The 24,267-nt window shown below is 37.8% G+C and overlaps 1 protein-coding gene across 1 annotated transcript; it reads left to right on the top strand.

The window, feature by feature from the left end:
• Positions 1-61: 61 nt before the first annotated feature.
• On the top strand, positions 62-24,267 carry NOP14 (NOP14 nucleolar protein). The gene is made up of 18 exons (XM_040592707.1): positions 62-551; positions 2,671-2,805; positions 3,630-3,771; positions 4,126-4,271; positions 4,701-4,838; positions 6,352-6,474; positions 7,633-7,764; positions 9,069-9,384; positions 10,673-10,803; positions 11,035-11,120; positions 12,820-12,955; positions 14,781-14,882; positions 15,685-15,838; positions 20,024-20,183; positions 21,015-21,162; positions 22,100-22,218; positions 23,465-23,620; positions 23,964-24,267. Exons 1-18 carry the CDS (start codon positions 354-356, stop codon positions 24,061-24,063), a joined length of 2,622 nt encoding a protein of 873 aa, XP_040448641.1. The 5' UTR covers positions 62-353; the 3' UTR covers positions 24,064-24,267.

Genomic DNA, 24,267 nt, shown 5'->3' with positions numbered 1-24,267 from the left:
GTCCTAAAGCGGAAGAGGAGAGGTGTGGCAAGTCTCGCGATAGTTGGGCGAAGGTCTCGCGAGAGGTGCGAGGTTGAGGTGCGCGTGTGGTACCGCCGGGCCCGCCGCTTCAAGGGGTGCGCTGTTGCCGCGCCGCTCCGTGCCCCCGCCGGCCCTCACGGCGCTCTGGAGAGCTCTCCGCGGCTTGGCTCCGCGTCCAAGGGCAGTGGTCAGGCCCCAGGGGTAGTTCGGGGGGTTTTGCCCTCTCTGGGCGCCATTTTGTTGGCCCTGCGTGCGCCTCCAGCCTGGCCCCCGCACTCTGAGTAGTGGGCCTCTCCTCACCCACACGCATCCGCGCAGGCAGCCAGGCCAAAATGGGGAAGGCAGCTAAGCGGAAACGAAAGGTCTCGGTGCCCTCCACAGCCAAGGGCCCCGTGAAGTCAGCTATGGCCATGGTTAAGAGCAACCCCTTTGAGGTGAAGGTCAACAGGCAGAAGTTTAATATCTTGGGGAGGAAGACCAAGAATGATGTGGGGTTGCCTGGTGTCTCACGGTCCAAAGCCATCAAGAAGGTAAGAGGACATCAAAAGTTGGGAGGAAGGATTGCATCTGTAGATGTGGCTGCGGTGGAGAGGTGGTAAGACTGGAGCCATCTCTGGTGAGACTACCTCCGTTGTGTACTGGAGGAATGGCTGGCTGGCTGGTCACCTCACGTTGCTCAGATGATGATGGAGAGTTTGCTGAAAACGTTTCCCTCCAGTGCAATCTAAAGAGTTCAGTAGTGCAAGTCTTCCTTGTCACACGTGTAGCAATGATTCTCGTTTCAAATTACCCAGGTCCAGAATACAGTGGCACACATCAGCAAGCAAACACTGGACCAATGTGTAGGCAGTTGTCGGTGTTCATAATGTTGGTCGGGTTTGGTCACTATGGGATGTAAAGCTTCTTGATAATGGGGCAATATTGCTGTAATAGTGAAAGCTTGCAGGGGCACTAAGTTCTGAATGCAGTGAGAAATACGTAGACACAAAGAAACTACCATAGATTTGGAAATCGTGTGATAACATTTTTTTGCACTGGTTGAATCGTTGCATTGTAGAAGTATGTTGGGATGCAACAATCCTTATTACTCTCATAGGAATGATGGTACAGCTTAAGAATAAATCTTTTATCTTCCACCCTTATACTGTTTTACAATTGCCTTTCCTTCTCTACTGACACCACAAGCTACCTGACCAAAATCTGTGATGCATAAGGGAGAACATCACGTCATACTACATCAGGGATTCCAGCAACCTATCCTATCCTTGAATGAAGCACTGGAATTTTTTATGATTTGTTCCTTCAGACAAACCAGGGAAGAAGTTAAAACGTCTGTAGATTCTGTTAAAGGTGAAAAAAGCATAATTTGAAAGTATGCCCCTGAGATTCTCTCTGACATGTTCTATACAATCTATTGTCAAACAGAATTTAAAGCACTTACCGAAGGATTTCTTTTTAAAAATAGTGCAGCAAAAGGAAATGGTTAGGCTTTAATTTTGCATGCATTGTGAAAGGTTGCGCATGAATTTTTATCAGTGAGAGAGGACATAAAATAATTGATGAACAAAAGCTGTTCTGTATCCAGGGTCTTAAGAGGTTAAAGTTCATGCATGGCATTTAAGCTGCCTGATATTTTATATATTTTATATATTTTTTATATTTACATACATATATATGTATATAAATATATATACACATTTTAATATATTATAAGAAGTAAATACAAGGTAGAACTGACAGTAGTAGATTAAATGAGTTCTGGTGTCAGTTACAGTGGCATCTGAAAATTGTGAATGCTCAGTGAGGTTACACAGGCCTGTTGTAGTAAACTTGTTCTTTTCCTTCAGTGCACCAGTTTATGAGTTCATGGTAATATGAATAGCAACAGTACCTTTCCGTAAGATTCAGTTAATGTGTTTTAAATAAACATGGATTTTTTGCAGACTAAACATGGCCAGTATTTTCTTCCTTTAGAAACTATGCAGTATCTTCAGCATGAAAATATGTTAGCTTTCACTCGTCATTACTATTTTTCCAGGGTTTAGAAAACTTTATGAATGTGTAGTATCACATTTTAAAGTGTTTGGGTAAATCAGATGCTTGTCATGAATTAGATCACTGGCATTGAAAAGTAAGCCTCTCAATCTATACAGTAAGTACAGCATGTACTAGCTCATATAGGTCTGCTGAACTTCCTTTTACTGCCTTGATGCATAACCGCCCTGTGCTCAACACTAAAGCAGAGTGCTAAATGTATATATCCACTTGGGGTTTTTTATGTCTTAGATGAGAAGACAAAAGAGTTTCAGCTGACACTGGGGCTTTTTTTGCTTTCTTTAATGTGTTATTCTTTTATACTAAGCTTCACATAAATCAATCCTTTAGTGACAATGCAGAGTTTTTATATGTGATAAAATAAAGGTGAAATACAGTGTACCATGTTTTACCTTCATATGGGCAGCTTATAAGAGAACTCAATGACGCTGAATATATTGTATGACCTTCCCATCTCTTTTCTCATTAATTTTTCCTTCTCTTTCATTGCATTCTGATAAATTAGATTATGTTGCCCGAGGATACCATGGAACCTTTGAAAGTAATTATTCTTTTTGGTTTTAATTAAATCTTTTTTTTATTTTTTTCTTTTAGCGTACCCAGACCTTGCTGAAAGAGTATAAAGAAAGGGAAAAGACAAATGTGTTTAAAGATAAACGATTTGGTGAATATAACACCAAAATAAGTCCAGAGGAAAAAATGATCAGAAGATTCACTTTGGAAAGACAGGTAAACTATAGGAATTAAAACAACAACAACAAAAAACAAACAACCCCCAGACCCTCCCCACAACCAAAACCAGAGAAACACTCCTTAGTTGGCTGTGTCCCCCTTAACTGAGGATTTTGCACAGTAATGCTTTCTTGTATATTTTATATGTTTGGAACTTACATGAAAAAACAAATTTTGTGGAAATAAAAAAAAATTCATTAACATTTTCTGGTTTTGCAAGACAACTTCTCAAAGCAGAAATTTCTTTGAGCACTGATATGCAAGAAAGCCATGTTTAAGCAGATTCATTGATTTCTTGGTGTTCTTTGACTACTGTGATTTGGGAATCGAATTAGGAAAAGGCAACCACCATCAAGTACACTCTGAGATTCCAGTACAACTGTTGAACAACAGCCATTTAATCTCCTGACTAGAACAACTCTGTAACTTGCTGTCATTCTGTAACGTGAATTGTATGTGCAGTGCTGTTCTTTCTGCCTCATCATACTCTGTCTCTGGAATTCAGTAGTGTAATACCATATTCTACTGATAATTTGTATAGGTTAAAGTCTGTTTCATTAGGCCTGAAATTTAGTAGTTAAGAATTGATGTTACTGATGTATAGATAAAACTTAAGCTTCCTTAGGTTTTCTGAGTTACTTGATTGGTACATAAGAGGGGCATCATACTCCCTCACTTAAAGTTTAATGTGTTTAAATGAAAGTATTGGTCTGGTAGTGATTAATCCCCTCAACTAGCATTAAAAATACAGGCTTTGTTAATTTGTTGCTGGGGAACTAAAAGTCTTTTGTTATTTAATTGGTTTGTTTTACTATTCTTAGAAAAATTATGGGAAGAAGAATATCTATAATCTCAATGAAGATGAGGAATTAACTCATTACGGCCAATCTCTGGCAGAAATAGAAAAAATGAATGATATTATTGATAGTGACAGTGACACAGAAGAAAGAGGAACATTGTCAGGTAAGACATGTCAGCTAGTTTCCCACTGTTGGTTTTATTGTTGGTACATGTACATCATTTGCTCAGTGCTATCTTTCAATGAGAAAGAATATTATTTAGCTGCACCAAAATGCTAGTTAAAATACAGAAAACCCATGCTCCTACCTCATACAAAATATTTGTCAGCATAAATTAAGTGTCTAGCATCAATCTCTTTTGGTATGGCCATTCCCATAGGCATGGGAATAGTACATGATTGATTCAATAGTTTTAATTGTTCCCATTCTCAAAGAATAGGGAGATACTGCCCCAGCAGCAGCCTCCAGCCCTCATGTATGGATTTGAAAAGGATTCACAATCTACTTTTTTCCCCAGCTGAATTAACCGCTGCTCACTTTGGAGGGGGTGGAGGCCTCCTTCGTAAAAAAGCATCAAGTGGGCAGCAAGATGAAGAGGAGGAAAAACCTAAATCTAGAAAGGAACTCATAGAAGAGATGATAACCAAATCTAAACAAGAAAAGGTGAGTTTTTAGCCTTGAAGTATAAGTGAACATGATTAAGAAGCTGTCACAATTTCTGTCTTTGCAAAATAAAGTAGTAGTGGCATAGAAAACAAAGGAGATAGCTGTCTAGGAGAAGGGTCCAAGCTTCTTGCATAAAGTCCGTCCGACTTTGTTGGCATTTTAAGATATGCACTTAATATCTGCCATTCTTTTGTATGCACAAATCTCCCTCTCTCTTGACTCTTAACTTGTTTTCTGTATGCAACCCTTGTGCCATTCAGTGTAACTCTATACTGCTTCTTACACAAAAAATGTTTACACCTTTAAAATGTTAAATATTTAAAATTATTAATTTGCTGAAGACAGCATTTTGGTTTTACAGTGTAAATGCTGTCACATCCATCTGAACATAACTGCTGCATTATGGTTTTGGTGGTTTTTTTCTAGCAAGAGAGGCAAACTCAGAGAGAAAGTGCGTTAGAACTGACAGAAAAGCTTGACAATGACTGGAAGGAAATCCAAACCCTTATTGCCCGCAAAACCCCAAAATCAGAGAAAAAGGACAAAGAAGTAGAAAAGCCTAAGGTAAGGGTTTGTCTGGCCTACTTTCTGTTGTTTTAATAACTTGTGGGTTTGATTCATAATGGCTGCAACATAAGGCAGAGTTCATCACTTTGTAAAATAAAATGTAGCCTGCTATTCACATTGAAGGTATGCTGCAGTTTTAGGACCATTTGGTTAGTTGGAGGAATATAGGGTTTTATATGATTTGTCTGCTTTTAATTACCTATTACTTTTCATTATTTATCAATTCTGAGAGAGGTTGCAGGTTGAATACCACTGTTAGCTACAGCTTATTTGTACAATAAATACATTTTCTTGAATAACTGAAATTGTTGAGATCATTGACTCATTTTGAGTGCCTTTGCAGTGTTTCTTGAATAAAACAACTTTTATTTGACAGCAAATGTTTCCTTGTTGTAAATTTGATACTGTCTCTACAAAAAGGGAAGGAAGATATTTTATCTTTTGAATTAGATACCTTATGGTCCCAAAGCTTTTTCTATCATTTTTATTTTATACTAAGGGAAATAAACGTTTAAATCTAAGAATAGGTAATACAATGCATTGCACTGTTTTTTTTCTTGTAGAAATTTTGTATTGTTTTGCAGAACACTGTGAATTTCCATTTATTCCTTGGCAATATAGTTCAGTTTTTGAAAGATTCAAGTAATGAACTGATCTTATATTATAATGAATCTCAAATAACAAACAGAAGATACTGGTTCAAAAGTTCATATTTTGATGTATTGATCTTTGTTTTCAAGATGTTTCTTAACATGGTGAATACTGTAGTGTGTTGGTAATGGTATCTTAGACAAAAATTTTGTCATCATAATTTGCTGAAAAGGTAGGTTAGATTCCCATGCTTCATGTGTGTGGATCCAATTAAAGAATTCTCAAGATGCAAAGTATGAATTAATAATGCTCTAGAACATTAACATTGAATTGGAGAAAATTATCTAGTCGTATGTAAGAAGAAAAATTCCTGGAAATTAATTTTAGAAAAGCTGTATGGCTTAGTGACTTAAGCAGGTATCAGGAGACTCTATTCGCATGTCCGGTGTAATCTCTGCTAGTGACTGTTTTCTCAAGTATGCTGCTTTATTACTTTAAGGTGAACATCTGTGTAACTAAGATAGCAAAGACTTAGCTCATGTCTGATATTATAAAGTGAAATGTAAACGATAAATGTATTCATTCTAGCTGCTTTTTTGAGAAGATAGTGTTTTATTAATATTTTAAAGTTTTTCAATTAATATGTAAACTAGTTTTTATTTAAGATGCTATTTATAAGTGTTTAAGTTGTGAGTAACTTAAATAGGGGAGAGGGAAATGTCAGGAGAATTTCTGTTCAAGTGTTCATTCCATTACTTGTCTTAGTGCTGAGTTGAATGTCCTTACAGCTTTCTTTGGAAATGGTCTTTTCCTTATATCTTAATAGTTGTATTTCTTAGCTGTTAGTCTGGCAGAGAGTGTCTGCAAAGCAGAATAATAAAACTTAGGATAATAAACAATTATATAAATATTTCTTTAGCCTGATGAATATGATATGATTGTTCGAGAACTTGGATTTGAGATGAAAGCAAAACCTTCAGAAAGGATGAAGACAGAAGAAGAATTGGCAAAAGAGGAGCAGGCGCGACTCCAGAAGCTGGAGGTATACCATTTATGGTTTTTAGATTGTTTTGTGGCGTATATTTTGGGAGTGACCGCGTATGTTCATTGCTTGACCTTAGATTAAAAGTGGCTGTACTGAACTACAGTTTGTCAGAGGCTGAATTCAGGAAATCTGTTTGTGTTTTGTTTGCAATCTGGTATTACAACAAAAAAACATAGGCTTAGTACGTGACTATTGAGGTTTATGAAATCAGTTGGTCTTTCTTCAATAGAAATGCAATACGGCTTCAGTTTGCCTTTAAATGTTTTAAATTACTCAGTGTTGAGAGGTGCTTCTAAGTCAGGGGGAGTATCATGTTGCACAGCAGTTGAATTAATGCACTGGCAAGTCATTTATTGTTTTCTTCTGGTGTTGCAAGAGTCTTCCAGCGGTACTATGCAGGGGAATAGAATTCTTTTGGGAAATGTTGCATGCTCTTTCTATTACATGGAACTCCGAGTCTTACAGAAAGAATGAGTAATTTGGTGAATGTTTCTCTCCTTTTTTTACTTTTTGGTTTGGTGTACTAGGGATACATTTAGGACTGCAAGGATTCAGTACCTTCAAGTTATCTCAGAACAGCTCAGTAGCTAATAGCAGAACAGAACAAAGGAGGGTTTTTTTTCTTTTTGTGTTCTTGTCATCTTGTTTGATGCACAGTCTGTCTGGTTGCCCAGGTGGAAATCCTTTTGTAAATGATTGATTCAGATATTGCCCATTGCGTTTGTACTGCAAAGTTGTTACATGTGGGAAACACAGATAAACACTGCAGAATCATAAAACGCTTTAGAAGCTTGCATTTTCTAATAATGATGCATTGTCTCATAAGCAAAACAGATAATTTTAAAATGAGAGAACATAATGCTTCTGGTAAACCCAGTTTTAAAGGCTTCCAAGTAAGCTAATCCAATTGTCTGTGTGCTTTTATCAGATCACACTCGCCACAAAACATAAGGCATCATCAGCTTTTGCCCATAATTTATAAAGTTGCTGTTTTTTCTTTTCATCAACTTGTTGAATAATCCTAGTTAACTGTTTGGGGTTTTTTTTGCCTTTGATTTTGTTAGCGTTGTATTTGAGGGATCTTCCATTCTGGTTTAGTTACCTGAATGATATAGATGGCTGACATCAATGTGTGTGGTATTTCTACTAAAACAGGCAGATCGACTACGGAGAATGCATGGATTAGATGAACAGGCAAACAAAAAGAAACCCAGCCATGTGTCAGCTGATGATCTGGCTGATGGCTTTATCCTGGATAAAGATGACAGACGGTTGTTGTCTTACAAGGTAAGGTTTCAAATTTCAGAGTTTTCAGAGTTCTGAAAAGAACATAGGAGGATTGGTTTGGAAGTGACCTCTGTGAAGGCATCTAGTCCAACCTCCTGCTCAAAGCAGGGTCAGCTATGAAATTACCAGTTTGCTCAGGGCTTTATCCAGTCTGTGCTTGGAAGATCTCCAAGAATGGAGTTAGCGCATCTCTCTGGGCAGCCTTTCCACTGACTGTACTTAGCGTGAAAAAGTTTCTTTTTCTATCCAGTCTGAACATCTCTTGTTTCAGCGTAGGCCTGTTGCTTCTCATTCTCCTGGTGTGGACTGTGATGAAGAGTGTTGCTCTGCCTTCTCAGTGGCGTCCCTTGTAGGTGCAGAAAGGTGGTTATTTAATCCTGGCTGAAAAATCCCAGGTCAGCCTCTCCTTACAAGGGAGGTGCCCCAGCCCCTCAACAATCTTGATGGCTTTCTGCTGAACTTGCTGTAGTTTATAGACGTCTTTATGGTATTTGAAAACCCAAAACTGGATGCTGTATTCTGTGTGGTCTTACCAGTGTCAAGTAGAGGGGAATAGTTGTTTCCCTCAATCTACTGACTATACTATTATAGTAGCCGCCTATGCTACTGGGCTGAAGAGAGCGTGTTAGCCCTTCTGGTCATTTTTTAAATTTCCACTGTGTTTAATACAGCTTCCACCAAACTTCAGCCTCAGGATGAGTGGGTTTCTGAAGGAGCCCTTCTGCTATGAAGTAGCTTTGATTAAGGTGGCAGAGCAATATAACCTTAAAGCTCATGTGGTGAGAGTCACCCTGACTGTGGTGCGTGTGTGTAGAGACTGATCCTCTCACATGTAAGTAGGAAGGGAACTGCTGTTGTCCTTCAAGGGGAGAAAATAAATTGTGAATGTGAAATTAAACTGATGATTAATAAAATCTGGATGGGAACAAATATTTATCTGACATGCTATTTTAATACATAGAAGGAATATGTATTTTTTTCTGGAAGTGATATTGAATTTTTTTTTCCACCATATCATCCACTAGTAGTTTTTATTTCTGTGTTGTTTCTTTTAGTCCTCATATACTACCTCCTATTCTTCCAGTTTCTTATAGCCCCTTGGAAATAACGCTACTTTTCTTATCTGTATGCATGTTCTCTGCATAAAATCACTTCTTGGCTGGCACCGCTGCCATTCACTGCTTGGTCAGGGTAGCAAGGCTCAGGTGCTGGTCATGTGTATTTAATGACAGCTTTGCATGGTGATTCTGGCGAGGTGCTCTCACTTTGCGGTGTTTTAACTGGTTTATTTTCTCTGCTGACAGGATGGAAAAATTAATATTGAAAATGAAGAGGAAGAAGAAAAAGATGGGGAGGATGAAGAAGAGGAAGCAGAAGAAGGTGGGAAGGAAGATAATGGGAATGAAGAAGAAAGTCAGGAAGAATCTGCTAGTGAAGATGAGGATGTTGCTGCAGATAGCCACTCAGATCTTGAATCTAACGTTGAGAGTGAAGAAGAAGAAACTGCAGGGAATAAAGAACAGAATAAACACAAGACAAATGAAAATGAATCACAGAGTGTGGAGGAACTAGATACAAAAATGGAAGCTGCCAAATCAGAGCTTCCCTATACATTTGCTGGTAAGCAAAGGATTGATCCAGAGATCTCTGTTGTCTTCAAGGGGTTTATAACCAGTCTCTTTCTCTGCCCTGTAGGATCTTAAGTATTCCTGTTCATACATAAAGTTTTGCTTCATAGTTGTCTTCTACTGTTCCAAGAGTAGCCAGTGACTGCTGTTTGTAGTGATCAGCACCAGTCTTGCTTTGAGCAGTGGGAACCAGATCTGTTTCATCCCAGAGCTGTTTCTGCTCCTCCAAGCAGCCTTAGAATTGAAAGCTAAATACTTGGGAGGTATTTAAATTTCTGAAGGCCACCATCACATCCAATCCAAAGTGCTAGTGTTTCGCATAAGGGAAGTCAGAATAGTATTCTATTACCTATACTTAAATGAGAAAAGATTACTTTCTCTAGTGTTTGGACTGACATTTTTGTCAGAGAAGATGCTGGGAGAGGCAGAATTCTGAGGGTTTAATCCCCATGATGTAACATCGCGGTATTGTTAAATAGAGACTGAAAGTTTGACTCCCTTTGGGACTCGGCCTAGGAGGGAGGAGGAGCCATGTTTCCAGTAGTACACAAAACATTCATTATTATTAAGTATGTAACACATCTAACTATTGTCCTAGTGTAGATTTCTCTAACAAAAGTGTATGTCACAAGATTTAACAATCTTTCAAACAACTTCCTTAAGTGCTTGCATTTTTCCATCAAAAGGAGATAACTTACTACAGAAAGCCTTTTAAATTGCATTCAGGTTTCGCTTTAACCAGAAAGCAGTCACATGAAGTAACTCAAAAAATATAACCGGTTAGGATGTTTTCTAGCTTTTTCACTCATGCAAAAAACTAAATATATGCCAGTTGTTTGGGTTTGGGGGGTTTTTTTATTATTTTTTCTTCTTCCAGTGGCAAGATTCTGTTCTTAAAATCCTGCATACAAAAGCTAGTTAGGTATGAATTAAACATAGAGCTGATTGTGTTATGTTAAATTTATGATTGAATGTGTGCTTAAGTTTAATTCTGCTTTGTGTGTGTTAACACAGTTGTGCTCAGCTTAGGCAGCAAATGTAGGATGAATTGAATGTTAATCATTGAAAAACATTTACATGATTTTCTGACTTATGTTCATATATATAGTTACCTATATGCTTATAGATAGTGTTTAAAAGGTGATTATTTAAAAGCTGTATTGTGTCTTTATTTTCTGAATAGTAACATTTTCAAATTGGAGATTTGTTAGATGTTCACTTGAATTAAGTATGTTAAGTTTGAGATTTTTGCCTGGTCAGTTTCTGTTTTTACTTTCTAGTTCCTGAGTCCTATGAGACATTTAAGTCTTTATTGGCTGGAAGAACAATAGAACAACAGCTTATTATACTGGAGAGAATTCAGAAATGCAATCATCCAAGCCTTGCAGTGGGAAACAAAGCAAAGTTGGAGGTATGGGGGGTTGTTGATTTGTTGAAGTTTAAAATCAACTTTGAATTCCAGAGTAAGTTTTAGCAAGTATTCAGAAAGCAGTATAACATATACATGCTTCTATGTTGTCAATAGCAGCAGAATCAACACACTACTTGTTTTCTAACTTCTGTGTCACTGTTCTTTTGTGCAGTTTAAGAATATATACAATGAAGAAAAACCCTAATAATTTTTATGTTATGCTTCTTGCAGAAATTATTTGGCTTTCTTCTGGAGTATATTGGAGAGTTAGCAACTCTGGATTTACCAGAGCTCAGAACAATTGACAAACTGGTCCTGTAAGTAATAAATACTATGGACTTTTGCTCCTTTATGATTTAAAGAGAAAAGCTACCTGGGGTAAAGCATTTTGTGTGTTGCTTCGAAACAGTTGGACTCTGATCTTAAAGGTCTTTCCCAGCCTAAATGATTCTATGAATAGTTCTGTAGGGATTGTAGGCAAGTGATAACTCTCCAGCTCTATAGCGTTTTAACTTTGTTTCATGTGTTGCTTGAGCTATTAATTGTACCAAGACATTTTTAAAACCTCAGAATGTAGTTTTTGATCTGCGAAATGGTTTTCATGGGTAGTGGATAAATGATACTATGTATGCATGCAAACTTCTGTATATGAAGTTATTTAGACTACTGATCAAGGATTTTAAGCTTTGCAATTACAGCGTGCAGTTCCCTTTGCAATCACTGTTTTTTTCCATGGGCTTCAGTTCTGTGAATTCACTCAGGGAACTAGATGAAAATGCGATTCAAGAGTTATAGTAAGATCATACAGAAGTTCCAAATAAACACCGTGCAGGAAGTTGTCAATTTGGCATTGTTGTCTTCAAGTACCTGACCTCCAGTTACAGTCACAAGAGAGCCCAATTTGTCTCAGAGGTATATTGTAAATGACGAGTCAGTGGACACGGGCTGCAACAAGGGAAATTCCAATTAGATGTAAGGAAAAAAATCTTCACAGCAAAGGCACTGAACATCAAAACAAGTTTCCCAGGAGTCTATGGAATCTCCACCCTTGAAGACATACAAAACTCAACAAAGCCATGAGCAACCTGATCCAGCTTTGAAGTTAGCCATGCTTTGAGCAGGGGGTTGCATCAGATAATCTCCAAAGGTCCCTTCTAAGCAAAATTAGTCTGTGATTCCTATCTTGACTTTGCAGGCTAGACAGCTCTCTGTCAGTGTATGTAGTTTTCAGCATGTGGTTTTTATTTCATGCTCAAGTAAGTAAGTTTTAAAAAATATGTTATGTGCAGCTTTAGTGTTCATTGCTCTGTTGCATTCGTCAGCAAGAGCACTGACCCATTGATACTGTCGCACATGCTGGGGCTTTGTAAAAAAGCGTAAACACATTTTTATTGTTTCATAGAAATGAGACTTAACTAGTATCACTACCGACATTCTTAACTGAAAACACTGGAAAAACTGACCAAACAGATGCAGAGTCCTGACTGCATCTCCCTGTAGGCATTAACTGTAGGCCAGGAGCTGAACTAACTTTGTGGGTACTTTTTTCCTTGTTTTAATTAATAATTTTGCTAACCACACTGCTGTCTCACACGTTGTTTAACATTGCCTAAGAGTATTTAGAGTAGCGTGCTGCCTAGTATGTGTCGGCATACCTCAGTGCAGTAAAATGTAGAGTTAGGGGATTCAGAAGGGTATGTTTTAAACATAGAAGGTGTTTTAGGTGTGTGTTTTAAAGTTTTTAATTATTTTTTATTTAAGACTTAGAAACCACCACATCAAAGATTTATCTCATGAGGTCCAGTGAAAAATACACGTCTCTGTAATATAAAAATATTACAATAATAATCTATATACTGTGTGGCTATTTCTGAAGAAGAATAATTTGTTTCAGGGCATTTGTTATTGATATAATGTATGTAGTACACAAAATATCTTCCTACAGGTGCTTAAAAATCAGGTTTTTATTAACATCAGTAGTGTAACTTGATTGTTACTTACATTTCTTGTTAATAGGCCATTGTACAATCTTTGCCAGATGTTTCCTGAGGCAGCCAGTGACAGCATTAAGTTTATTCTTCGAGACGCTGCACATGATATGGAAGAATTAATTGAAGTTAAAGGCCGTGCAACACTTCCAGGTTTAGACATGGTAACAAATGCATACTGCTAAGAAAATAATCTTGTTCTTCCCATTAGTATGGAAATGCCAGTAAACATGAGATGACATTAAATTTAATGTCATGTTTCAAAGTATGTAATGGATTATTAGCATCTATGACTTTTAAAGTTTCTTGATGTTTTAAATTGCCTCTCTTGCAGGTAAGTTGTAACAGAAACTCCCACAAGAACAAAAAAAACCCCCCTGAGAACCAAACACACACACTTCGCCTTGTTCTTCAGAACAGATGTCTGACTCTGAAATATTAATAAGGGGAAAATACCTTAAAACTGGCAGTCCAGTTTTCATAGCAGAACATTCTTTGTTTTCCTGATGAAACTGAAATGGGTAGTTCTAGGAAGAAGCGATGCTGTCAGTTATGTCCTCATGTCTTTAGTTAAGTACAAATGTTTAAAAAAAGTACTCCAGAGGCATACTGTCTCCTAGGTTAACAAAAATAACAATGAAATATTATGGATATAAAAATACAACATTTCTTAGTACTTAAATTTAGAAATTATCATATGTAATGACTGTAAAATAATTGACCTTTCCTCCTTATATTACTAATATTTCAAAATTTCAGTGGTCATGCTACAATATGAACAGACTCCTTTTTTAGTGTCCACGTAAATAGATATTAGGGAGTTCAAGAATGGAGCATATGGAAAATGTTTCAAAGACAAACCATAAGTCAGTAATCAAAGGGAGCTACGCTTGATGAAGAGTGCTGCCTGATGGAATAACTAAGACTATTAAAAGAAAATAGGCTGAAGGATTTGCTTAGAAGACTTGGTTATTACAGCTTGAAAAATATTTATATTGAGCTCTTTTGAAGAGTCTTTATTCAGGATGTTTTGAATTTTGCAGGAAATGTATTGTAGAGAGTTTTTAACTTCTATTTTTGTTTTGTTACTGTCACCCTTATGACACCAATCACACTTCTGACTTGCATTCCCTTCAGTGGACTTTTCCAGGTTTCAAGTCATCATTATCTTCTAGGGTGGAATTATATCACTCCTATCCTTAAAGCACTTGTTTGAGTGAACATTCCTTAGACCAGTTGTGTTAGTAGACCTTATATGTGCCTGTAGTTTATCTAACCTGAAATTTGGACTGTGGTATCTAGTAATCAAAACAGTTCAGGCAAATATTTGTTTATGACAGAAACTTCATAGAGAGAAACAGAGCTGAAACAAGATAACTCCATTTGAGTCTAGCTGACAATGATAATTTTCAGTATTGCCTCACAACTGATGTCTGCCATCCCTATGGTCTTGACAGGAGGTTGCTTGTAGCTCTTTTAACAAGTCCCCTTCAGTAAAAGTGTACCTAATTACTGTTTAGTTCTTTGGCTGCAGCTGTTATTTGTTGATGTGTGCTGGTGCACGAGTTTCCTGGTCACTTAATTGTCTGTTGAGGGCCTTTTGAATGGTGTCACAGGTCCTGTGTAGCCCCTTGCTCGTTTCTTTGTGGTGTGAGAGTATGTGATTGCAGTAGGCTGGAGGGGGTCATATTTTCTTACAGAGTAAATGGGGTTGGGAGGCATAGTTCCTTCGTGGTGGTTCTTTCAACTGCCTTGTTTAATTAATGCAGTGTTAGACCTATAATGGATATTCCATTTTCTCATGTAACTTAAACAATCATCTCAAATAGGTCATGTATCATATCAGATTTCTCAAAATGATGTGTGTTGTTGTGTTTTGAGACTACTACATGGCAGTTACTCATTCATCGGTTAAATATGTGTAAAGTCAAGATCCTGGGAGTAATGCCTTAATTATGTTTTCCCTTACTCTGTTTTATGTGCTCTCAGCTTATTTATTTGAAAATTACATCTCTGCTGTTTCCAACTTCTGATTTCATGCATCCAGTTGTAACACCTGCTTTTATGTACATGAGTCAGCTACTTACTAAGGTATGTCTATGATGTTGCATCTCAATATATAACTTCATTTCCTTGTTTCTTCCCAGGACTCCAAATATATTTGTTAACATCAATGTATATATTGGAAATGTACTGAAAAGACAGCTTTGTGTTGGTATAGTCACAGATAGTAATTGGAAGAAAAAGTGAAAAGGAAAAAAAACCCTTGTAGAGTACAGTCCAACTCACAAAACTGTATTTAATCATTTTTTCAAGCTGTCACACAAGAATTTCTTATATGACAAATTAGGTACGACTAGTAGAACAGACTGAATACAGTCTAAAATCATTAGTGATTTCTCTTCCATATATTGCATTTGTTCCTACTTAAGAAATATACTTAAAAATTGGCAGTATTTGTTTTCCTTGAAAATGTACCTAATGCAGTATGTTGCAGTGCTGTTAAAATATGCCCTAATTTTTCTATTCAAATATCCTGTTTATATGTTTCAAAAGTCTTGAGCTAGTTGTTTTGCTGCTGTCAGATAGCGAAGTTGCTCTGATCCTTATTTCATTTCTTTGGTTCATTTCTGTAGAATTTACTGTTTGTGGTTTAGCACCTTCTAGTGGCTAAACCAGTTCTGACTGACTTCTTACTCGATTCTGCGTATACTCTTAGTGAGGGCAGGAGAAAGCCAGTATGTTTCTCATGTGAAGTCCAAAGGGTGTAATTTTACAGATTTTAGATGTGTACAACTTATTTATTATTTCTGCTTTTTGGGAAATCCTGTATTTGTGATGTATAGACTTCTTATTACTAATATCTTGTGCCTTTTTTTTTTTTTTCTTTTAGTGTCGCATCACAACATTGCAAGATGTTATTAAAGGTTTATTTATATGTTGTTTGTTCCTGGAATATGTATCTCTCTCCAAAAGATTTGTACCAGAACTCATCAATTTTCTTCTTGGAGTACTTCACATATCTCTACCCAAAAAACGGGCCCAGGGTGAGTTTGTTTATAGTAAATGAGTGTTAAATTTTAAGTTTACCTTTTAGGGTTTATCTTTTAAATTTAAATAAGAGTAATTCACACTGAATTTATTATTTTGAACAAAAAGACAAAAATCATGTTAGGTTAGCCATACACAACCTTGATTCTTGGGCATCTTATTATGAACTAGATCGTTTAGTGTTGTTAGCAGGGAGAAAAGAACTGGGGCTATTAAAGGAAATGAAGTCATGTTGCCCACAGTGCAGTATTTTTGCAATATTGGGGTTGTAAATAGACAGACTGATTAGACTGTGCTCTGAAATTCACAGTTCTTAATGGGTTCCCGGTGAGTACCCTGTCTTCTCAGTGAGGTAGCAGCTAATGCTTCAGATACCCTCCCTCTTCAGCTAATAGCCATATCACTGAGATAAACAAGAGAAGTATATTACAATGTTGATATTTTTCCTTTTTATTTATTTCACATGGATTTGTTGTAGCCTGTCAGAGGGCAGCTATCCCCACAAGCAGGATTAGTCTGTGCTGTAGCATAACTGTGTAAATTTAGCAACTTGCACAGACAGCAGGGGCACTAAATCTATCTGTTCAATTTGATCCATATGCTAGCAAATGATTTTTATTTGCCACTCTTCCTCTTTCTTTGACGTTTTCTTTTGACCTCATTTCTAGCTTTAAAGTTAGTCTAGATACGGGCCTCTTTTTTTGACAAGGTCAGGGACAGTAATTCACTTATGAGGAGCATGTGTTAGTATCTCTGTCTGGGTCACTCTGAGTGTCACTTAGCATCCATGAAGAGACTCTGCAGACAGGATGGTCTCAAGTCAAAAATTCAAGTATCTGTTGGCAAACTCACAAGACATCTGGGATTTAATGAACTACAGGCTATGTATTGATAATGCTTGTCACTCTTGATAAGACATTTGAAGAGCTTCTGTTAGCTAGGTGGTCATCAGTCTGGGTCTGTTGCTGCGGTATTCTAGTACATCTTCAGTAGCACCGAGTGGTCATCTTGCACCTTCCTTCTTTTTTTTTTTTCTTCTCCCCTTTAGGATTTTTATGCCTTACCATGCTGGAATTTTTTTTTTCTTTTGAATTCTTGAGCTACTAATGATCCTTTTTTTCAACAAGCCTAGCACTGAAGTTTCACCTTTGTTATCTTGTACAGATGTACCCTACAGACTTTCTCCCATCTGCTTCTCAAAGCTTAGCAGTTTTCTCTAAAGTGTGAGCCAAGGTTACACAGCTGGGCTGCATCAGAGCTAAGCCTTAGATTCTCAGAACACCAACAGCTGAAGTCTTAGAAGGAGGTGGGAAGAGGTTAAGGAGTGGGTGGGTTACATAATACTTAAAGTATTTTGTCCTTTGTTTACTCTCTTAGGAATATTTGATCTACAAAGGGTTTTAGTACAGCTAAAATACAGGATTCTGCAAAATCAGATAAACTATTTAAAAATATTTAGTGGTAATCGATGATCAAGTGTTAACCATCTTTTTTTCTCTGTTATTTCTGTTAATGCTTTTGCACTAGCTAAATTTGCATAGTGTTGATGTCTGTTAGCAGTGAGGAAAAGCTCAATAAAAGATACGTTAGAGAGACTGTGTTCTCTTTGAGAATTTTTCAGTCATTGTTGGTGTTTTGATGTTACCAAAGTATCCCACCATGAATTTTTAAATACATGATTGAAGTATTGCTAATAAATGTGATCGTTGGGCTGTGAATACAGAATATTTTAAAATGAGCATACAACCAGTTCTCTGGAATGTTAATATACTGTCACACCAAAAAATTTCTTGGGGTTCAATTTTGACAGTAAGTACAATCAGCAAATAGAACTGGTTTAGTTTTATGAACTTGATCCTTAAATTTCTCACTTGAAAAAATACATGGAATACAACTCCATAAAAGACTGAAATACAGTCTGCTTTAGACTAAAAAAGCAATTACTACCTTAAAAAAGAAGAAGATGTGGAGGGAGTGGGAAGGAGTTGTCACTGTTGGTAGCCTTAGCTAATGGAGTTGTTAGTAAGATCTGCTATCCTTTCACAAGTATAGTGAATATAACAAAACTCAGGTATCTTAGTTTCTGATCTGGCATATGTCTGTGTGTCATAATCTCTCACAATTTTGGGTCTCAAACCTTACAAATTTTTATTTCAACATGCTTTTTTCTGGCCCATCTGTAAAGAAGTTCTTCAGATATAGGTTCTAAAGCATGTAAATATTCTTACAGTTTTGAAATAAGTTCCATTGCAAGCTTGCAGGACATAAGGAAAACAAAGAATAAAATCAAAAAAGTCCAGCACAGAGACTGCAAACTATTTTTTCCCTTGACCACAAAATTCCTGCTCCAGCTCGCTGTGCTGCTTGACCACTTTCTGGTCAAAGCCTTCTACTTGTAACCCCATGGGAAGGTCCTGTGCCTGCCCTTTACTCTTAAGCATGTCCAGTACTCCATCCTCACTGGCAGTTTAACTGTTCCCCACAGGGCAGACATGTACCTACGTGTCTTCTGTCTGCCCATACACAGAATCATAGAATGAATCACAGAACGGTTTGGGTTGGAAGCGACCTTAAAGATCATCTAGTTCCAACCCCCTGCCATGGGCAGGGACACCTTCCACTAGACCAGGTTGCTCCAAGCCCCATCCAGCCTGGCCTTGAACACTGCCAGGGAGGGGGCAGCCACAGCTTCTCTGAGCAACCTCTTGTGGTGCCTCAGCACCCTCGCAGTAAGGGGTTTCTTCCTATTATCTGCTCTGAACTTACCCTCTTTCAGTTTAAAGCCATTATGCCTTGTCCTGACTCTATACTCCCTGATCAAGAGTCCCTCCTCATCTTTCCTGTAGGCTTCCTTTAAGTACTGGAAGGCTGCTATAAGGTATCCCCAGAGTCTTCTCTTTATGCTAAATAACCCCAGCTCTCTCAGCCTGTCCTTGTACGGGAGGTGTTTCAGCTCCATGATCATCTTTGTGGCCCTTCTCCAGACCTGCCTGAGCAGGTCCATGTCTTCCTTATGCTGGAGGCGCCAGAGTTGAACACTCCAGGTGTGGTCTCACAAGAGCCAAGCAGATGGGGAGAATCATCTCCCTCAGGCTGATGGCCACACTTCTTTTGATGCAGCCCAGGATGCGATTGGCTTTCTGGGCTGCTGGTGCACATTGTCAGCTCATATTCAATACTGCCAAGTCATCTGCAGGACTGCTCTCAATTCACTCATCGCCCAGCCTGTATCTGTGTTTGGGGTTGCCTCAACCCGGATGCAGGACCTTACACTTGGCCTTGCTGAACTTCATGAGGTTCACGGAGGCCCCCCTCTCTAGCCTGTCAGAGTCCCTCTGGGTGGCATCCCTTCCCTCTATAGTATCAACCACACCACTCAGCTTGATGTCATCCACTTGCAGAGGGTGCACTCAATCTCATTGTCCATGTCCCAGACAAAAATGTTAAATAATACTGGTCCCTGGTCCCAGTATGGACCCCTGAGGGACCCCGCTCATCACTGGTTTCCACCTGGACATCAAGCTGTTGGCACAACTCTTTTGAGTGTGGCTGTCCAGCCAACTCCTTATTCACAGAGTGGTCCACCCATCAAATCCATGTCACTCCCTTTCAGAGACAAGGATGGTGTGTGGGAGAGTATCAAATGCTTTGCACAAGTCCAGGTAGGTGACAACAGTCTCTCTTCCCTTATACACCAAAACTGTGACCCTGTCGTAGAAGGCCACCAATGACCTTCTAAAAATAGGGGTCATTTTTCCCTTTTTCGAGTCACTGGGGGATGCACCAGTCTGCTCCAACTTTTTAAATCGATGGAGAGTGGCTTAGCAACTTCATCTGCCAGTTCCCTCAGGACCCTGGACGCATCTCATCAGGTCCCATGGACATGTGCACCCTCAGTTTCCTTAGATAGTCTCAAACCTGTTCTTCTACAGTGGGCAGTACTTCATTCTTGCAGACCCTGCCTTTGGATTCTGTGATTTGAGTGGCATGGCTAAGAGCACTTGCTGATGACTGTATTCATGCTCCAGTGTTTCCCATTATTTTAGAAAAACATAATACTGATAAAGTATTTTTTTGAGGCAGTATAATTAAAAATGTAAAAATAGTTGTTGGGTTTTTTCCCCTTCAGAAAGAAGGCTTCATATTGATCTTGTTCAATGATAATTGTTTTGGTTTTTTAGGCTATACTGTAGTACATCCATTTTCACCAGTGGGGAAAAACTTGGAGCTGCTTTTGGTGTGTGATAAGAAGGATCTGGAAAGTTGGCAGAAGCAAAATCTGCCCTTGAGTATTGTGACTAGATTAAAGGAAACCAGTAGAACGGAAATGAATCATATCAGGTATGTAGGAAATGTAAACACAATACTAGATCATCTTTTGGGCAATCTTGGTGACCATGCTCTTCAGGAATAAAAATAGGAGCAGTGAGTTGTTCCGCTTTATTTTTATGGTACGCTTTATTCTGTAGCATATGAAATTGCTAATCTTTTGCCAGAATGTTACGTGGAGCACGTTAGAGTGCTCAGCTCTTCCATTCCTTTATGGTACAGCTGAGAACAGATGGGAATGATGCAGAGACAGTGAAGGTACCCAGTACTTTGAACTGTCAAGCTCTTCAGAAGCAATTAACTGTATTTGCATACAAACACTATGTTAGGAAGTGTCACTTAAGTAATAACACACTGAAGTTAGTAATTAAGACCGCAATTAAACATGTTCATTAACCACGTTCAGCCTCATTTTTCACTTTGCACTTGTGTTATGATACAACTTATTTCAGGGATGAGTAAGCATTTTGTTACAAAGTTCGAAAAGAAAACACAAAATCAAAATTACTGATTCTGTTTCAGTGAAGTTTTAGAACTTCAGAAACAGCACCAGAACACTTTTATAACTAGTATAAAAACTTTTTACTCCATGTAAGTGCCGAAGATGCAATACTGGCTTGTGCTCTGCACTGACATAAAAATTTGTGGCTGATGGTTTCCTTGGGTATTTGCTTAGAATGCAATTTTGTGCCTGACTTAACAACTGGAAACAGTCTTGTAACAGGTTCTGTCAGGAAGTCTTGGTAGTAGATGCTGCTAACACTCTCCGATTTGATTCATTTTATGTTAAAATCCACTTCAGTTTTTGCAAGTGAAATTGTTAATTCTTTTGTACATTAACAGGTTATCATGTCTAGCCCTGTGTTTTGACCTTATTAAAAAATGTGCAGCTCTGTATGAGTCTTTACCATCATTCCATGAAATAATGCATCCTGTCAGAGTTCTCCTTACACAGCATGTGCTGGTGAATGAATATCCTGAAAAAATGCAGGTATGTGTTCCTCAAGAATGAAATAATTGGTGTTTGTTTTATTAATAAACATCCTGTGATCTTCATTTGTGCTTAAAGAAACAAGAAACAAGTGTAAGCTTCAGTGAGATGTTTTCAAAGGTCAGGCATTTGCCTTTTGTGCTCTTCAGAAGTCATAGTGATGTTTCTGTGGAAAAAAACGAAAGAGCAGAGTATATTTAGAAAAGCTATTTTTTTCATTCTGTATCTTGTCTTGCCCTGCTAATTGAAGAGATAGCACTTAGCTTATAATAATGTAACATTCCACGAGTGACTTTATAAGAGTAGTAGGCTGGTCATCCACTTGCTCTTGTAGTTCTGTAATGAATCTGTAACACCTTGGTGCAACCAAATACATGTACCAAATTGATGAGGTGGTATTTCTAACTGTCTAAGTAAAACTAACATATAAATATGCCTGATCAGCTATCTGATTTAAAAGTGGACAGTTGTTTGTTTTCTAGCAACAAGGTTCAAATTTTTATTCTGTCTCCTCAGAATGTAGCAAAATTGTCCACTCCTCAAAGAGGTGTCATGCAATATCCTTAGAGAACATTTTGTGATGTAAGTGATGCAAAATGGCATATATTTCTTGCCATCAAAATAAACAAAATGTACAGTCATTCTTAACATGACCCTGAAAGGCAGAGTCTGAGTTAAACTGGCTTTAGTCTTGCTTCTTTCTCTATTAGGTGAAAGTATCTGCAGACCTTTCTTATTGTCCATGATATTAAATACTATCCAGCCTGGGAGACTTAATGGCATTTCAGTGTTAGCAGTGTCCTAAATGAATAGCAGTGATTTTACCCAGAAAGAGAACATAAGGGGAGAACATTACTGTTGATTCAATTTACAATAGTTTGTGAGTTATGGTGTCTTTTATATGCTTTTAAAGTTGTAATTTGATTTGCATTTTCAGGAATGGTATCACAGTGCTCTGAAAGAGCTAGAGAACAAAGTGAAACAGTATACCCCACTGATAAGTGAGAAGAAGAAGCCAGTGCCATTGAAACAGTATACACCTAAAATTGTGAAAGTGTAAGTAAAGCAACCCTTGATGCAAAGGAGAAGTGTGTTTAAACATTAAGATTCTCAGCAAGCTAGAAGTGTTTGGAAAGCAGGACATAAAACGTAACTATTTTTCTGCTAGATTTTGTGCACAAATCACAAGGAACCAGCTGTTTGGGTGGTAGGGAAGGAAAGAAAAAGGAAGAATTCTAAGAAATAAAGATTATCTTATGGAAAAAATAGCACTGGAAATCAGCTCTTGCCCATGTAATCGATTGTAAATTAATAAATTTCAAGACAAAAAGGGGTGTCTGACCTGTCTAGTCAGGTGCTTCGCTGAATGCTCTGTCAAGCACTCAGGTCGGAAGAACAAGAGTGAGTAGTTCATACATACATAAACTATGTGAAGGAAAGAACAGATAGTGGAAGTACTGAGGGATGCTTCACTGGTGCAAAACATAAGGTAGACTATTCCTGTACTGTGCATCACTGATTGTAACAAATATTAAGTCAGATTAAGCATTCATTTAAGCATACTTCCTTGCCCCATTCTTCTCTTTCCCCCAACCAAGCAGCTTTCCACCTTCCAACAGGAGCAATGACAAAAAAACATGGTTTTTTTTTTCCCCCTTTTTCACAGAGCGTGCAATTACCATGTGCGTTTTTTTATTCTGTTTTGGAATTACATTTTAGAATGTTAGTTTGGTTTTGTAGATAATAGAATGGTATTCTGATTCAGGAAGTCTGCTTTGTATTGGCTGCTGATCTATTTAGCCATGTTGGTTATCTACAGGGGCATAAATTGTCTGCCTTACTTATTCTAGTAATTGAAGAGGACAGATTTCCTCTGCTGTACGCGTTTATCCCTGAGTAACTGAGCAGACAGTTTCTGTGAATTCACCTGCAGAGAAGGTCTGCAAAAGTTTGAAATATACTGGGAGATCCTGTCTCTCCCCATACGTCTTTCATTCTTCTACTCTAGCTTTTTCAGTCTGTTCAAAATGCAGGCTGTGTATGGGGAATTGAAATGTAAATGTTGTCTGCTTGTCATTTGCATGATGATGATATGCAGTTAGAAGGTCTGGTAAGTTTTTCCACTATGTTCGTTGGGCACCTCCTTATTTTAGAAGTTCATTGGGCAGCTCCTTATTTTAGAAGTTAATCTAGAATATGCAGCAATTAAAATTGAGTTGGTATTCATATGAAAACTCACTCCTGATAAACTGAAAAAGTTCTGTTAAGGTGTTCTGTGCTCACACATACATTCTCATTTCAGTTTAGAGTTTGGAAGAAAGCAGGGAGGCAGCAAGAAGGAGCAAGAAAGAAAACAGTTGATTCAGAGGCATAAACGTGAACTTAAAGGAGCCATTCGTGAGATTCGGAAAGATAACCAGTTTCTGGCTAGAATGCAACTTTCAGAAATCATGGAGAGGTAATGTAGCCTTTGTTTCGGTACCAGTCTGGGGGTTGGTCTGTTATGTGTTCATTTTTTTTGTTGCATGCCAAGACTGACAATAATAAGCAACCATACTAAACTTAAAAAAAATTGGACGATTTGGGGAAAAACACACACTTTCAATAGCAATCATTTGAAGTGTTTTCAGCTTTCCGGTTTTGTTTCCCTAGTTTAAGATATGCAGAATGTTTTTATTTGAGTGTGTTGGTGAAATTTAAGAGTTGGGGGACTTTTTATAAATCAGTAATTATTGTCTAAATCTACTTATTTTCCCTAGTGTCATTTTTCTGAAATATTTTATATGTTGTTTGTTTTACAGAGATTCAGCTAGAAAAAGAAAAGTGAAAGAGCTTCTTGGTAGCCTTTCTGCACAGGAAGGTGAATGGAAAGCCATGAAAAGAAAAAGAGGGAAGAATTAATTGGGACTATCTACAGCAGGAATCTTTGTTTTTACTGCCATATAAAACAGCCCAATCCTGGGGCTTTTGAACAGATTTTAATTGCATTCTTTGGGTGCATTCATTTTGAGAAGACAGCCTCATCCGATCCGTCTGAAAAAGTGAACCTGCTTATTGGAAAAATCCACAGGTTTTCATGAGGAAAATAAAAATAACACTTCTGTA

The sequence above is a fragment of the Falco naumanni genome, chromosome 1, assembly GCF_017639655.2.
Source record: "Falco naumanni isolate bFalNau1 chromosome 1, bFalNau1.pat, whole genome shotgun sequence".
NCBI lineage: Eukaryota > Metazoa > Chordata > Aves > Falconiformes > Falconidae > Falco > Falco naumanni.
The sequence above is the reverse complement of the archived record's forward strand: the minus strand, read 5'-3'. Positions and strand labels throughout refer to the sequence as shown.

What these genes read in the sequence shown, in the direction of transcription:
- NOP14 (XM_040592707.1), top strand. Translation starts at nt 354, where the DNA reads ATGGGGAAGGCAGCTAAGCGGAAACGAAAGGTCTCGGTGCCCTCCACA. An exon ending in ACACCTAAAATTGTGAAAGT is followed by an intron (nt 22,219 to 23,464) that starts GTAAGTAAAGCA and finishes TTCTCATTTCAG; the next exon opens with TTTAGAGTTTGGAAGAAAGC. An exon ending in CTTTCAGAAATCATGGAGAG is followed by an intron (nt 23,621 to 23,963) that starts GTAATGTAGCCT and finishes TTTGTTTTACAG; the next exon opens with AGATTCAGCTAGAAAAAGAA.